This window comes from Grus americana, chromosome 4 (assembly GCF_028858705.1).
Source record: "Grus americana isolate bGruAme1 chromosome 4, bGruAme1.mat, whole genome shotgun sequence".
Lineage (NCBI taxonomy): Eukaryota > Metazoa > Chordata > Aves > Gruiformes > Gruidae > Grus > Grus americana.
Window position 1 is genome coordinate 25648006 of NC_072855.1, and position 16016 is coordinate 25664021.

The following is a 16016-nucleotide window of genomic DNA, read 5'->3' on the forward strand; positions in this document are numbered from 1 at the left end:
AACTTCGACTTTGCTGTTTGGTCTGACAGTTTGCCCAAACAGCTTATGATTAATCTAATGCAATATTTTTGTAAGTGACAACCAGCACCCCAAACTGCAATTGTTGGTAACATTTGTCCCAAAATGCAGTGAGTTTCTGGTCAGGGTCAATGTGCCTGTTTGTATAGGGCCCGGAACATCTGGACAATAACTTCAGCTGGACTCATGGACAATATTGCAATATAAATAAAAAACAAAAGCCAGGCAAGATTAAAACAATGCTTAAAAATTAGAGGAAGGCCACCCTGAAAACTCTGATGAGAATGTCCTCTCAAACTCTATTCTTTTAGTTCCTGCACAGCAATGTTTTGTTTTCAAGTGTGTGACCTTTCTCTAATTAGATTATTTAAGTCTCCTAGTATACACAGAAATTATTCACGCTTCCTCCCAGGCATGATTACATTTGATGGCCTTATCTATTGTTTAGTAAATACCGCTGCTTTTTTTTTTTTTCCCCACTGATGTTCTTCTGGAAACCACACACACTACACCAGACATCAAAGCTGCTCCTTCAGAAGCAGTGCTGTGGGCAGCAGCCTTGCTTTTCTGAACACGGAGCACACTAAATCTCCCAACAGGAGAGCCATTTCAGGTGCAACAGCCATTTCAATAAAACAATAAGGAAGCCTTAAACGCTAAAACTAATGCAATGGAAGTAAAACCAGCCAGATACGGCACTACTTTTCATCACAGCCCCATTGGAGGGAAATCGTTTTGTAGCATGACTTATTTGAAGAGTTTTACTCAGCGGCATTGTCCCATGGCCTTAAAAGTTGTTCACATAAAATAAGATGAAGATTTGATCCACTGTAAATTTGGCTCAATCTCTTCCCCCTAGATACTGAAGCCCAAAAGCAGCATACAGCCAAAGGGGGTGTCGGAGACAAGATGCACTTGTGATTCAAATTGCAAGCTAATATCTGATCAAGTGGGAAAAATGATTATTTGGATTTTCTATTTCATCTATATGAAACTGAGGATGGAAAACAAGGCTGCGTGAAATCACTAGGAGAGCTGAAAAAACCAGAATTTACTCACCGTCACCACAACAGCAAAGCAGATTTTGATGTGTTACATGGTGTGTGACACTACTTAGTGTAGTGTCAGCCCTGCGGATCATTTTCTTGCCAATCACATTTAGTTTATCATTTATCATTTCATCTACAAGTTCTGCTCTAAACTCAGCTCCTACATCTCTTCTAAGAGTTACTTTTTATATCAAAGCAATGACTCTCACCTTCAGAATGTTGAACAATGATGGGAGGTTTTTTTGTTGGTCTGCTTAAGAAATATTTTCTCAGCTCTAATATCTTCTCTTAAATTTTAAGAGTAATTTTTGCATCAGAAGATAATAACCTTCAAGAATTTTAAAAAAGGGTGTAAGTCTGAAAACAACATAGTCACAGAAATTATTCCTCTGTTTCATCATTTATAGCTTGGAGGACATAACAACAAAACCCATAAATGCAAGACTTTTTTACAGCTTTCTACTCGTGATCTTTGATTAGAAATTGCTGCTGTATTTTCAATTAACATTGTATAAAACATTTTATAATATCACTTTCCATGCAAGCAGGAAGAGTGAAACCTTTAAAAAGCTGGATATATATGGTGAATTAATATTTATTGTCATATATTGAAATAAGTTTCTTTCAGATACCCTCTTTGACCAACACTCTCATCTGTGGATGTTAAAAAGGTAATGCAGAAGCCAGATTCTTCTAGATTTAATTTACAAAGTGCCTGCTATGGCAGTTGGCAATAATTTTGATACAAGATCAAGTAACACAGCTTCAGTTATATTTTTTGTATGAAGAGAGACAAATCTTCAGCTGATGTCCATGAGTGTAAGAGTTAGGCTGTTTTATGAGCGAGGATGTAGCTCACCGTGGGACAGTCAGCTTCTTCCCCCACCCCGAGGTCCACGTCTTTGCAGTGAATTGCAGTGCAGGCTGTTGGCTGGTACTGAACAAGTAAGGGTAGAAGCAGAAAAGAATGTAAGTTGTTCATTTTCACAAGGAACCCACTTCATGTTCATGGAATATTTTGCTGCAAGGATTTGATGTATTTCTCCCAAACATCCTAGATAGGATACTTTTTTTTTTTCCAGGCTTTGGGGCGGAGTAAACTTCTCCAGTTACCTGGTGGTCTTGAACAGCACGCAGATCCATTCAACATAGTTAATTTAAATTTGTGGTAATTTCCTTTCTGCATCACTTCTCCTAATAGCTATGTGCATCCTTGGCAAACATTTTAACAAGTGTACTTATAAGTAAAGTTTAGCTTTGGTTTTAGGGGTTATTCATAACCTCACGTTCAAGTAAAAGGGTAAATCTTGATGAGCAGACATTAATGATCCCTGATTAAGATCATACAGTTTCTAAATTGACTCAAATGCCTAAAGCATTTGTTATTATTTTTTTTAATTATTAATACTAAAAATAAATTCAGATTTTGTTTCTGATTCTCTGGTATGTATTACCACCGTCTCTGGATAGCTGTGTATTATTTTAAACCCCAATGCTCCCTGGTGTGGTGTTTTCTTTTTTTTCCTTGGATTAACACAGGAATCCCTAACGTGGGATCTGAGCTGTTGCCGAGGCAGCACTCTGCATTTCATGCTCTGCTGCCGGAGGAAGAAGAGAGCTGCATTCTATGGGAACAGTGAGGAAGCAGCAGGTCTCTGCTACTTCTACATGGTGCCTCGGATCCACTGGAACATCTTCCTTCCTCAGAGCAGCTCTGGGTCCAACGCTGCCAAGAACTGGGCCTAGAAAATACACTGCAAATCCCAAAGTAGCAGGATTTGATCTAAAATGAAGTAACATAATTGGCATATTTGGCCTCTGTCATTACTTTCCTTACTGTAGTGTTTCTAACTTCCTAGGTTGCATAACTACTTTGAAGAGCAAAAGGCAGAGACATCCGTGTTGGTCATCAAAGTATCTCAAACCTTGGAAACTGCTTATAGTTCATTCTGACTTGCTTGAGATACATACAGAAGGCAAGTGTCCATTAGAAAAGTTAGAATTTATATTTTAAAATTTACATAGATGACATGCTATTTTTACTGATACTTCTTTCTAGATGATTTCAAATTACCTTAGAAATTGATAGGTTGGTGCAGTCTTACATCTTATATAAAGACTAAGATACAAAGCCAAAAGGTTACTAACGATTGCTATTTATTTTGTTAAGTCAATAAAAAGTGCATAGTACAAGCCCTTTATCCCAATCCAAGTACTCAGTAAAAGATTACTAGGAAACCGCAAATGGCACAGATGATTTTTTGTTTGGCATAATTCAGACATTTTAAATCACCGATTTACATTAGGTACATCACATCATCACTCTTCCTTTTTCAATCATGAACATTACAAGGCTAAGTGATCTGCAGACAATACATGAATACATATGATTTCTCATTTCAGAGTATAATAATTGTGTTAAGCAGACTCTAAAAATACTATTGTTTTAACAAAGTTCTAAGCTAAGGTATAATTGTAAACTTCCCTCCCTACTTCCCAAGTTGCTACAACTTGCATCTCTTACTAACCAAGCTTAAAACCCTCATTACGGAATTAATCATATCCTGAAGCTTCACATACCACTAATCTCTTCCACACTTCTTTGCAAAATTTACATAAACATCTGTAACCATGATACAATTATTTCATCGCAAACTACATCACTAAAGGCCAGATTTCTGCCACCCTTACTAAAGCTGCTACTAGTACATTATCTCAGAGTAGTCCCACAAACTTCAGTGCAACTACTTGATGAGTAAGGCACTATTTAACATGAATAAGAGTGGCAAAATACAGTCCTACAATTAGTTACTTTTATTTTAATTAAGAGTGGTGATCTGAAGGTTACATCTTGGAGAGATTATCTGAATTTAAAAGGCATACATTTTGACGTGGGATAGTGGCCTGGCTCTTCACTAAAACATTTTACAATAAAATATTTCCAATGTTTTTTCTTTTACATAGAAAATTTAAAATAGCAATTTACATGAGGAAAGCATACATGTATAAAATCACTGGGACAATTACTTAGAAGAATTTCAAGCAAAGACAGTTCATTTAAATGTAAAACACAACATCACTCTGAACAAAAAGTTCATTTGCCAAGACTGTTAGAGCTGGGTGCGCATGGTGAGCTTTATAAATACATACACCGACATTTAAGTAAAGTGAGACTGATCCTCCCAAGTGAGGAGCATCTGCCGTAAATCTCACCAGCTTCCAATAGGATGAAGAGTGGCGCTCTGTCTGAAATGAAGCCCGCTTCAGTTGGCTTTCTAATCAGCTGGAAGCCTGTTTTATGCATCCAATAGTGAAGAATCCTGGCCAAAAATTCTTGGAGAAAAGGTCATTGTAGGAGATTATATATATTTTCTTGTTGCTTCAACAAAATGACGCTGTATTACTTGTTCTATTCAAAACAGTGTCCCAAACATAAATGTACACAGAAGGCAAAAAGCAAGCACAGTCAGATCGCTTGTCCCAGTGTCATCTTTACACAGTGTTTGTGGCCTGTACACCATTAGACGTAATAGGACAAATTCTCTCAGCTCCTCTGCTGCAGCTCCATTGCTTTACATGGCACTGCACTGATGTCACTGAGAGCGCCTGGCCCAATCTTAGTTTCTTTAATTTTTTTTTTATTTTTTAACACATGCTCCTATGCTCGGGAGCACACTATTCCACAGAAATTCCAAGGGCAGTTACATCAAATTACAGAAGCCTTTCTTCAGGTCTACGCTGTACCTTTACAAGGAGGCTTAGCTGGCCTGCCATTTACCCTGAGGAGGAAAACCCTGCATCTGTCAACCATGGGATCTGATGTGAGATTTTTGTTAGAGCCCGTTAATACAAACCTTTATGCATCTTAACAGTTAGTCCCTTCAGCTCTGTAACTAAAGTCCTCATGAAATAAAGGTTTGTAGAGTAAGGCTTTGAATTCCCATACGTCTGTTCTACTGACCTTTATGGAAAGAAGCTTCATGTTGGTAACATAAAAATGTTCTTTACATTATTCTCATCAATTTTTCAAATTGATCAAGAAAAATATACAGTGTCACTTTTCTGTACATCTTTAAAAGGTTCTTAAATTAATGTACATAAAAAAGTCATTCCCACTTGCTACAATGGGAGATGTGCACAGGCACGTGCACAGCCACACATACGCACACATAAACGCACCACACATACACAAAAATATTAGAGGGAAAAGACATGCCGTATGTAGTCACCTGCAAGTTTGTTATTCTACAATTACAACCAGTAGATAAGGATGAAATGTTAAGAATTGCTGATAACATACAGGTGAAAAAACCTGAATATCCAGTATATGTTGTATACCAAAAGTTAGTAACCTCTTGGTATGACTTCATCCTGTCCAATATACATTACATCATGGCTAAAAACTTGTTAAGATACCAATTATTAAAAGACTATACCAGGACAGAAAATTCTACCAAGTTCTTCTCACTGAATTCCTCTTTTCATGAAGTCTATAAGTAAACAAATCAATTTTTGGAATACATTTTTTTGACAACACATTGAATAAGATATATAATTTATTAATCAGCAAGATTAAATTAATTTCTTTTTTGGTGGTATAATCTTTTGTGTAAAGTTCCCAATATATATGTCAAAGCTTTGACAGTGGCAATTATCACATTCACTTCTTTACGCGCGCGCACACACACACACGCATATAGTATAATTCTAGTGGACAATCCATGTTTTTGCCAACAACCCTGAAAACTATGTTAGTGGTCCAAAGACCAGACTAAAAGCTGCTCTGAACCCAGGGCAAGTATAAAATAATTTCAATTTTTCACCACATAACTAAGCTAATAGTTGCAACCATAATATAACTCTCAAAAGCATACTGGAGAAAAAATATGGATTAATCTGAAGGAAGGTCAGTAACCTTCCATTATTACAGATGCACAGGGATTTTCTTTTTCTTTCAATGCATATTAGAAATCACTGCAAAGAAATTAAGATCATTGTAATAGAAAGAGACTGAGTAGAATGTCCACAGTAATGGTAACAACCAAAAAACCCCTGCAATGCCTTATCATTATTCAAATTGCAATCTACTAGGAATTGTAATAACATACAAAGCAAAAATTAACTTGAAATTGAAATCGCTAAAAGCAGTTCATGAAGGGAACTGCTGAATGATAATTCTGCTCTATATAAATGAGAAAAGAAAGCAGTATTGAACGGGGTTTAGGAGTAATCTGGTCACTTCGTTCATTTGGTCGTGCTAGGTTTTAGCTGCTGAACTTTCCCAATGCTGAATGCTCTAGTCCACTGGTGGGGCTGGTGGTTCTTGTCCCTAGGGGGATGGAAGGAGGAAAAGAAAAAAAAAAAACAAAAAAAACAACCCACGTACAGGATTAGGAACAGTGCTTCACATAAGAGGATTTAGCAGTAGAAGAACTCAGAAGAGTTACATTGTGCTTTAAGATCTTTCAGTATCTCAATATTCAGAGTAAATGAGCATCAAAGAACAATACCATTTCCTGTATCGACAGGGATTTTTCCATGATCCCACATCCAGGACAAAGACCACCTTCCTAGTTTCATGCTGTAATTTTGTTTACTGACTCCTCTAAAAGCTGTGATTTTCCTCTTGTACATAAGAAGGCAGGAGGCAGCTCCAACCAGGGACAGCCAGTGTCCAGAGGACACTATCCCACATTCAGACATCCCTGCCTGCTCCATCCCATGGCAAGCCTTGGCAGGCCACGAAGTTGGCCTTCGTGATTCTACTTTCACTTTGGTTTTACTCATTTTCACTGTTCGTGGAGCTCCAAGAAAATACAGGGGGAAAAAAAGTAAGGAAAAAATGACTGTAAGATAGTGTGTGTTAAAACCAAATACACTTAAGCTACTGTAGAGTCTCTGCAGGGCACTTTCAGACGCACTTACGTTATGTGGGCTGGTTGGCTTTCCGGCTGTGTTGGATCCTCTCAGATTACTAGGTCTCAGTAAGAACAAGACAAGTGCAATCACCACCCAGGCCATCATTATCATGGCAAAGCTGATGCCATTGTCACTGGAGGAATTTGGTCCTGGCACTACAGACAAGGAAAACTTAAGTTATAACACAGAGTGACAGCAGAGTTCTTTCCCCAAAATGAAAACAAAAATGCAACATGAGTCTCAGGAAAAAAAAACCTGAAGTATTTTTCAATTGAGTTTTATGATTAGTCCTTCCTTTTGGCTTTGAGACAAGTAATTCTTGGTTAGTGTTACACTGTTTCTTTTATCACATTTCTTATCCCTTTGAAAAGAGAATCTATTTCATAATTTTTCACTGGAATTCTCAGAATTATCATGAATATTTCTTAGTTCACATTAACTCCTAATGAACTGGAGATGATAAACACATGCGTTGTGTTTAAGAAATCAAACTTGATGCAAAATATATTTATGTAGGAAAAAAACCCATCTGTATGTTGGTGTTCATTTTTTGCCTCTAACAAATAAAAGAATAAGACTAAAAAGATGAAAGCTCACACTCCATTGTTAGGCCCCACACAGAGAACACGCTAATTCTAGTAAGAAGGGAGCAAACTAATGGTTATAATTTTGTTGGCTACTGTAAGTTATTTATTGAGAGTTTGTTCAAACAAGTGTCAGTGTCAATATGCCAGATCTCCATGACTGATCATCCAGGTCACGTGCTATTTCTGATAGCATCAAGGAAAACATAGCTGTCAGGAGAGGCAAAAAAATGCTGAGGAGATACAAGGAGAAGTGAAGCCCAGGAATGCAATATAAAAATTTTACACCTAATTTCCATACAGAATGGCTGAGACATCAAAGCATGGAAATAAAACTGAGAAAATCCCCTCAGACTGGAGACGGCTGGTCGGACTTTTTGGATCAAGAAACTCTTGCAAATACATGCACATCTGAAAAGAACAACTTTTCTCCTCTACAACTAATGTTGTCAGCTGAAGTGTAAACCAATGTATAGTTAATTACCTATGGTACTTACATGGCTTCATTTACAACAGTATCTAAAGACCTAACATCTTCATTAATGATCTAGATGATCAATTAATACAAAGCTATAATGAATAACCTTCAGAAAGAGAAGAGCTATTCTATTTTATTACACAAGTTGAAAACTTTAACATCTGGAGAAATGCCACAGAGACACCCATATCCATCAGATTTTTTCAGTTAGCTCATTTGGATCATCTCATTATTCAGTCAAGTCTGGATTCAGTTCCAGTTGGAAGTTGTTCTTATTTAACATTTGCTAGATACCCAGTGAACTGTTGGAGCCAGTTATTTCCTTGAGGGTTAATGCTGATACCAAAGAACCATCCCCATCACTGTTGCACTGGGTAGAGCTTTTAATGGAGGTTCTTCTATGAAAGTGGTTTCTTCATAACACAGCTAAGACACAGCAGAGGGGCTCTGTGTGGAAGCTCACAGCTGCGCCAGTCACGATGCTACTATTCTGTGAATAAGACTTGGGGCTGTTGGACTGATGTTCTTTACTGACATCACATGCACTCAAAAATACCAGAGAAGAAGAAAAGATGTATTATAGAAGTTCATGGTTCTCAAAGCACAAACACCACCATTAACTTGTATGAGCAAATGAATCTGCCATACAGCTCTTGCCTTTTACGTGTCCAAAACGCAGACATTTCAAAACTCGAGAAGCTGCTAATGCAGAGGAATTTTATGATTAGAAGTATACACAATTACAAGTGACAATTCTTTTAGAGATCTGAGTGAATAAAGGGTGCTGTATAGGAGAAGGTACAGCACAAAGAAAATAAATTAAAATGCTACAGCCTCCAATTCATTAAACTCTAACATATAATTGATTCAGAAAGCATATGGAATTGTGCACGTAAGAGTTTAGATCTGCAGTTGTGTTGAGGGAAAATATTATCAACATGATATATCAAATATTTTAATTTTTGGATGACCTCTATATATGCAATCCAGTAAAGTAGCATATAATTTAGCATGAAAAGAACAACTGCTTTATTTTGGGGCTTCCAGACAACATTAGTAGCCAACCTGAGACTACCTTTAGCAGCACTTAAGACAGCCTTAGGTACCTGCTTTGGCAGTAGAACACTGAAAATTCAGATCACCTGTTAGGCTGGATTCCCCATACAATGCCGAGAAACAGTTATAGGGTGTCCTCTGGAATTTTTGCTGAACCATAGTATACTTAGGGTCCATGCTTAAACAAGATTTGGGGTAAGTCAATGCTGCTAGGTCAGCTCATGCTACAGGTCAAGGAAGGGAGCAGAAGGAACCATACAGGAAAACCACAGGCGTTTGTGCAAGACACAATTTCTATTCAGCCTGCGTTGTAATATGGTTTGGATGGAACCAAATGTGCTGAAACATGTTCTAAACTAAGTTAAGCGAGACAACAGCTTGGCCCCGTACTACCTACTCAAAGCATGGCAGATACTAGAACAGCCACAAAACTGTTTACGCTATTCAAGTACCATTAAACCCACATCTCTCACAAATGACCATGTGTTTTAATAAGGACGTGAGATACTTCAGAATCTGTTACTTTAATCTCCTGACATAAGGAGATGAGGATAAGCAAAATCTCACATAGCTGGGGTGAATCACACTTTTCAAAGCTTTGCATCACAAATCAAGAGAACAGAGAAGAAGCTGTTTCAGCTACTGGGAGCAATAATATGTAGAAGATGACAATCTTTTGCTATAAAGACCTCCATCACTGAGATCACAAAATATTCAGATAAAACCAGTTTATGGATAAAGAATAGTTGAGTGAAGCTGAAACCAAGCAGGATGGAATTTATGCTGATGGGCAGAAGAAAAAAATCTTATTTTTAAGAGTTCACAGCCACAGTGCTTTTACCTATAATTGATATTTTTGCAGGTAATTTAGAAGTGGTTTTTTGATTCCTTGAAGAGTAATGGCTATCCAATAAGAGCACCAGTGGATGATTTTTTTTAATATTTCCAGATGGCTGGAAGATTGTCCTGTTCTGACCTCACAGCTGAATGTCCCTGCCACCATCCATTTTAATGCATGGATCTGGTTATTAATCTCCAGTGCCTGGGAGACACTGACAGTACATATTCCCATGTCACTGAGTGACATAAAAACTTACAGTCTCTAACCTGCCTTTCCACACAACACCAAATCCAGCCCAAGGTCTTTATTTTCAGAGTATCTGGTGCCCTGGGATCAGCATACCTATATATCCATGTACTTCTGAATGAAGCCTGTGAACAGTTCTGCCCCTCTGCTTACCTGGAATTTTTTTACATCATGCCTGAATTATCTCTGTGCAGGAGAAGGCGTTATGAGGGGCTGGTCTGAGACTGTGGGATAAACTTCCATGGGAGCTAATGACTATGGTGAATCCTATCTGTTGCTCCACATAGGAGATACAGTTCTTTGGTTTGCTTTTTCCTACAGAAACAGAGACTAAGCCACATAAACTAGTCTTCTCTTGCAGAGAAATGGGAAGGGAAAAAATAATCTTCTGTGACAGAAGATTTGCCACCTCATTGAATGTTCTACTAGAAGGCAGTCAAAGCTACTAAAATGATGAATTTGGTAAAAATAATTTCTAAAGATTAAAGGTCAACCACCTCCTGGTTGTGCAACTGAAATCTCAAAAATACAATATTAAAATTAATAAATGCCCTTGTTAAATACTCCTTGCATGAACTTAGTTCTCCTCTTAAAGTGCTATTTTTCATTCAGAGTGAGGTTCTACTCTAAAGAAAAAGAGGAAAGATTGCATTTCTTTTACTGCTAAAATATATTCCCCATGGTGCTTTTGGTCTGCCCTCTCATGGCAGAAATATCTCCTTTTGGATCTTCAGCTTTTTACTGTTTAACATCTGCATGCGGGAAGACAAAAGCATGCTCTCTGACTTGTGCCTTCTTTTCAGTTTCTTTTTTTCAGCCTTGCCTGTTCTGTGAAAGAAAGGTAGGAAACCGTATGAAGAGAGGTATCTTACAGATGAATCATCAGAGGAGACAAAGAGCCTGGAGATCTTCAGCAGACACTCTCAAAGGCAGGGATAAGGAAACTGAAGAAAGCCCAAAAGGACTTGAGCGGAGGAAGGGAGAAGGGAATTACCAAAAAGGGGAGGGAAGAGTTGGCAGACATTTCATGCAGTTAGGTTAGGCTGCTGTGACTCCCCTAGATGAGTACAACTCAAGATGAATCACTGATACGCATTCATTTTTAAATACATAAAAATTTGGGAGTAGACAGTATTTGAGACAGTCATCTCTGACCATATTACAAGCTAGCAGAGCACTGAGAATAGTGTTGCAAATATGAATCCAGGTCACAACATCTGGGAATTGCTAGAACACAGAGAAAAAACTCAGACGATGGCCCCTCATTTCCTTTGACATGAAGGCTGACTGCGAAGGACCATGAGCCATCAGAACAGCTCAGTACACTTCAGAGAAATCTTCCCTGCTTCACTTGCATTAGTCAGAATTCAGAAAAAAATTATCGCTCTTATTCCTCATTTCAAGGGAAACTGTAAGATCTTCTGATTTGCTGAGCAGAAACAATCCCAACAGAATATTAAATGTGTTGCATATTCAAGACTTGCAGCCTTTTTTCTCCAAGGCATGCACTGAAATGGAGGGAACAGTCATCAGAGTCTGATACATGCTTTACCGTCATAGCAGATATTCTGATGGAGAACCAGCAGAGGAACAGCCATCAAGCAGAGCACCCAAACGCTCTCTGAAGCAGTGCTCATATCCTCCTGCATGTAGGAGTACAAATCCAAAAGCAATGGTCTTGACCCTGGCAGGAAACTCTCTGCAGGGTAGTCACTACAGTATAATGGTGCCAACGACCATAAATAAGAATTTGGAGCTAATAAAAAAATGCGAATGAGAGCGCCTTGGTGCTACTGCTTTGATCTGGCTCCAAAAATCTCAAAAAGATCTGAAATCAAGGGTTGAAAAAATAAAGTGTGCTCAGGAAGAATCAATGCAGGGTGTTTCTGAGAACTTCCAGCTGGTAGCGACAGCATAACATGACGCTGCTGTGACACTGGCTGAAACACAGCCATGACATTTCCCAAAACAAAACCACATACATCTCATCAGTTATTCCACAACCTTACAACTTAAGAATCTGTGTATGACAACATTCCCAGCTGCGCTTCCAGAAGGAAGACCAAATTCTGGGAATGAGCAAACGGGTGGGAGTGAAACAAGCTTCTTCATATCAAGGTCCTGAAATGAGGAATCAAAGTCAGCAAGTAACAGGAAATGGAGCTGTGGGACCTAGGGAAGAGGAGACTCACCTCGAAAATAAGCTCATCAGAACGAGATGAAGCAATGGACAGATGACTGGCCCAGACTTGTTTTAATCTGTCTCTGAAAACATCTCTAGAAGCTTCTCCAGGCTCAATCTGTTTGTTTTTGCCTTTGACTCCTGGGAGTCTTACAGAGTTCACGTTGGCCCAAGCACAGAATCACAGAAGCATCACAAAATAATCTGACAAATAGGCAGTCAGTGTCGTTGCATCAGCAGAAAAATACCTTTGCTGGAACTAAATTTAAAGCAATATAATAACGTAGGAGAGGATTTACTCTATAATTTTTGCTTTGGTTTTTGAAACAAACCACTGGTTTGGAACAATTGCTGCCAAATTGCTTGCATCTGCACAGACAGTTATTGCAAGGATCTCTTTCAGGATAGAAAGCTATTTGCCGCAAACCATTCACATCCCCACTGTACTATAGCTTGGTAGCATGAAAGCTATCCCACAAGCTTTGTGCCCACACGTAACAGAACTTGCTCATTTACACAGTCTGTACCCTAAGAGCTTCATAAATATTGATGAGCCAAGACTCCCAAGGCTTGGGTGAGAATGACCTACCATTGCTTGGTTTTTTGACTGTGGACTAAAGCTCAGAAAGCTGCACTTCTAATACAGAAAATATTCTGTCTCCTGTCACCTGCCTCTTTCCCTCCCCTACATGCCTATGAATTAAAAAAAACCCCAGACATAGAAGCCTGATATGTGGGAGATGAAAAAGTCTGCCCTACGATAGGTGTATTTGGGAGGGGAGGGGTGCTGGAAGTCACAGACACACAGCATAACTTGGAAAGCCCTTAAAGAAAGAGTAAAGCCAGCAGCACTGTTATGGCACATGGGCACTCCACTTTTTTTCAGGGGTTATATGGGAAATCTCATAGCTTTTCCCCTTCAGCCCACCATGGCAACGAATCTGGGACTGTTTCACACTGGGAGGTCACAGTGCAAGTCCAAGCTAGATGCCCATCTCTAAACAGGTTTTACTGGGGAGTGAAGAAGGAGGAACATGAGACTGAATGTAGGCAGCATGCCCTCTCCCCAGGATCCTGGAAACCTTGACTGCCCTGCTCCTAAACTCGTAGAAGACACAGGCACCAGCAGCTCCTGCTTCCAGGAACACTGCTCAGGTGCTCTTTGCTCCCTCCGGGCATTACAGTAGTCTTGATGCAAATTGAGTGAGATCATATGCTCAATTGGTAAAGCAATATAAGAAAACCAGATCCACTTCATTTTTATTTATAACCATTTGGCGATGTTCCCTCTAGACCATGAAAAGTGTAAACAGAGCGCCTCAGGGCAAGCTTACATTACTGCATAACCTCTGCACAGCTATGCTTCCCTGCAGATGCTGGTAACGTTTGACTGTCTTAGTTATGTTCACCATTTGGGAGAGCTTTTTGGATGTATTTCACAGCAGATTTCAAGGAAGTGTACACATCAGTACTCTGCTTCATTAACTACACAGCCACCGAGTCAAACACAAAGGCAGTCACGGTGTATATCAACTTATCAGTCAGAGCTGGTGGGGAATCACCTCCCCCTCACAGTGGAGTAGAGGGTTCACAGTACTGACAGTAATTACTCAGCTCCAGCCATGAACAAGTGTACATGCGGGGGTCTGTGCTGAATATCCAGCCTTCACTGGTTAGGCTGCTATGACTGTAAGGAGGACAAATAAAGCCCCCTCCAAATTTTCTCCTTGGAGAAAAATTGAAATCATCCTATTTGGAGGCTAATGGTAAGATTCAGTAACACTTGGGGCCCAGTGAATAGTCCTGCTGGTATACTGATACCTCCAGCCTGCTCACCATTGCTGCTTCCATACGATGCTTCCAATATACCACTGTTAATCTGCATCACAGACACTCAGAAATTACCTCCCCCACATAACAGTTTTAGTACTGTAGTATTTGATTTCATGTAATACGTTCCTATAACATTAAATCAACAGCTGCATTTTAAAAACCAGTCAGACTGTATTTTAATTACTACTGTTTATTTTACTTCCATGCACCTGATCTCGATAGTTACTCACGTTCCTGAAGGCATTCTGTGTCTGTGCAGTACGACTGGGATTGTCGCAGCTGAAACAGAGAAAAAGAAAGGCATGACACTTAGCAATGAGACTTGGTCACCTTTTACCGAAATTGTGATTTAGCACAATGTCAGAGCACAAGTTTGAGATAAGGAAGATTATGACTGATTCTTTACTGCATCATACTTGGCTTATGGTGTGTGGAGAATCCCAGGTATGGATGTAGTTTCCAAACACTATTTACATAATACCTTTAAATCACCTGACTAAAGTGCTATTGCTTCCACACAGGTTGCAGCCACCGAATACCTTTTAAAATTCAAGTTAAAAAACTATAGTGATATAGACATTGTTAGATACAGATATGCTTTCTATGCACATTTTGGGATTTATAGTGGATAGGTGTTACTGTTATTATCTAGATTGAGTAACATTAAGATACTCTGTGATTACATAACAATAAATGATCAGAATGTGATAACGGTTATGCACAGAGAAGCTGAATTAAAATTTCATATTTAAACTGAGCAATTCCTATTTTTTCCACCTAAGATCTTTTTTTAAAGGCAGATTTCAATATGTATTTTACTGAATTTTCTTTTTCTGATGGGGAAAAATTTAACATGCTTTTAGCAACTGTAATGACTATTTACATTTACAGACTAGGTAAGCTTGCTAACTGGATAACCTGCAAATCAGTATAACTATTTTACAGATGACAGAGTCAAAAAAGAAAGGCAAATATCACATTCTTTATCAGGCACAGAGAGGCTAAATGGATGGGATTTAATCTGCTCTATTATGGAAATAGGTTCTTCCTCTGCTTAGGTAAACTACACTGATTAATAACAAAAGTTGTTAAAAGTACAGAATTGTTATAATGCCTTGGTTGGAACTGACATTTGCTTTTTGACAGGTTTTATATCACAGTAGTGTCACAAATCTCAACACTTCCTGTCACAACAGGCTAATCTGTTTATTATCAGTGTAAATATATACAAATGTAAAAGAGAAGAAAAGATTATGTTCCTCATGAAAAAAATACGTGAATAATTTCTACAAACCCAATTTCCCCTTGTATTGGCATAACTGATTTGCTTTAAGTAGTCATAATGTTATGCAAAGCACGTCAAGGAAACAGATGAGCAACTGAAGGAGGAAGACATTTGGAAAAGTTTAATCTCCTTCCTTTATCATAATGATTTTCAATGACTGATGCATTTGAGAAAGAAAAAAAAATTATCACCTTCATTCTTTCATTAATATATTAAGATCTGCTAGCAAATTTAGTGACACTACAAAGAAGTTCCTTAGGAAGTACTGGGAAGGCTGGATCTAACCTTTCAGCTATTTCTATAGTTTAAAAAAACAGTTGGGGAGATTCAAACAAAAGACTTCTACTTACCTTATTAAAAAAAAAAAATCTATCAAACTATGCATATTTCCTGCCCTTCTTATATAAAAGTAAAAGCTCATTTTATTTTCAAACTTTGGGATTCATTCTCAAAGGGGAGGTTTTACATTAGCAATAGTACTGATTTGGAATATCTGACACTGAGAGATTCCTGAACTGGGAAAAC

At 38.4% G+C, this 16016-nt stretch overlaps 1 protein-coding gene across 2 annotated transcripts in view; it reads right to left on the reverse strand.

The window, feature by feature from the left end:
* Window positions 1–3207: 3207 nt before the first annotated feature.
* The window catches only part of SMIM14 (small integral membrane protein 14), a 44781-nt gene continuing 31972 nt past the window's right edge, over window positions 3208–16016 (reverse strand). For both annotated transcript variants that reach the window (XM_054824149.1, XM_054824151.1), the window contains exons 3-5: window positions 14437–14485; window positions 6993–7141; window positions 3208–6396 (exon numbers count right to left, since the gene is read on the reverse strand). In XM_054824149.1, the coding sequence (XP_054680124.1) occupies window positions 6364–6396; window positions 6993–7141; window positions 14437–14485 (231 nt within the window). In that variant the 3' untranslated portion in view covers window positions 3208–6363. The remainder of the gene's footprint in view (window positions 6397–6992; window positions 7142–14436; window positions 14486–16016) is intronic.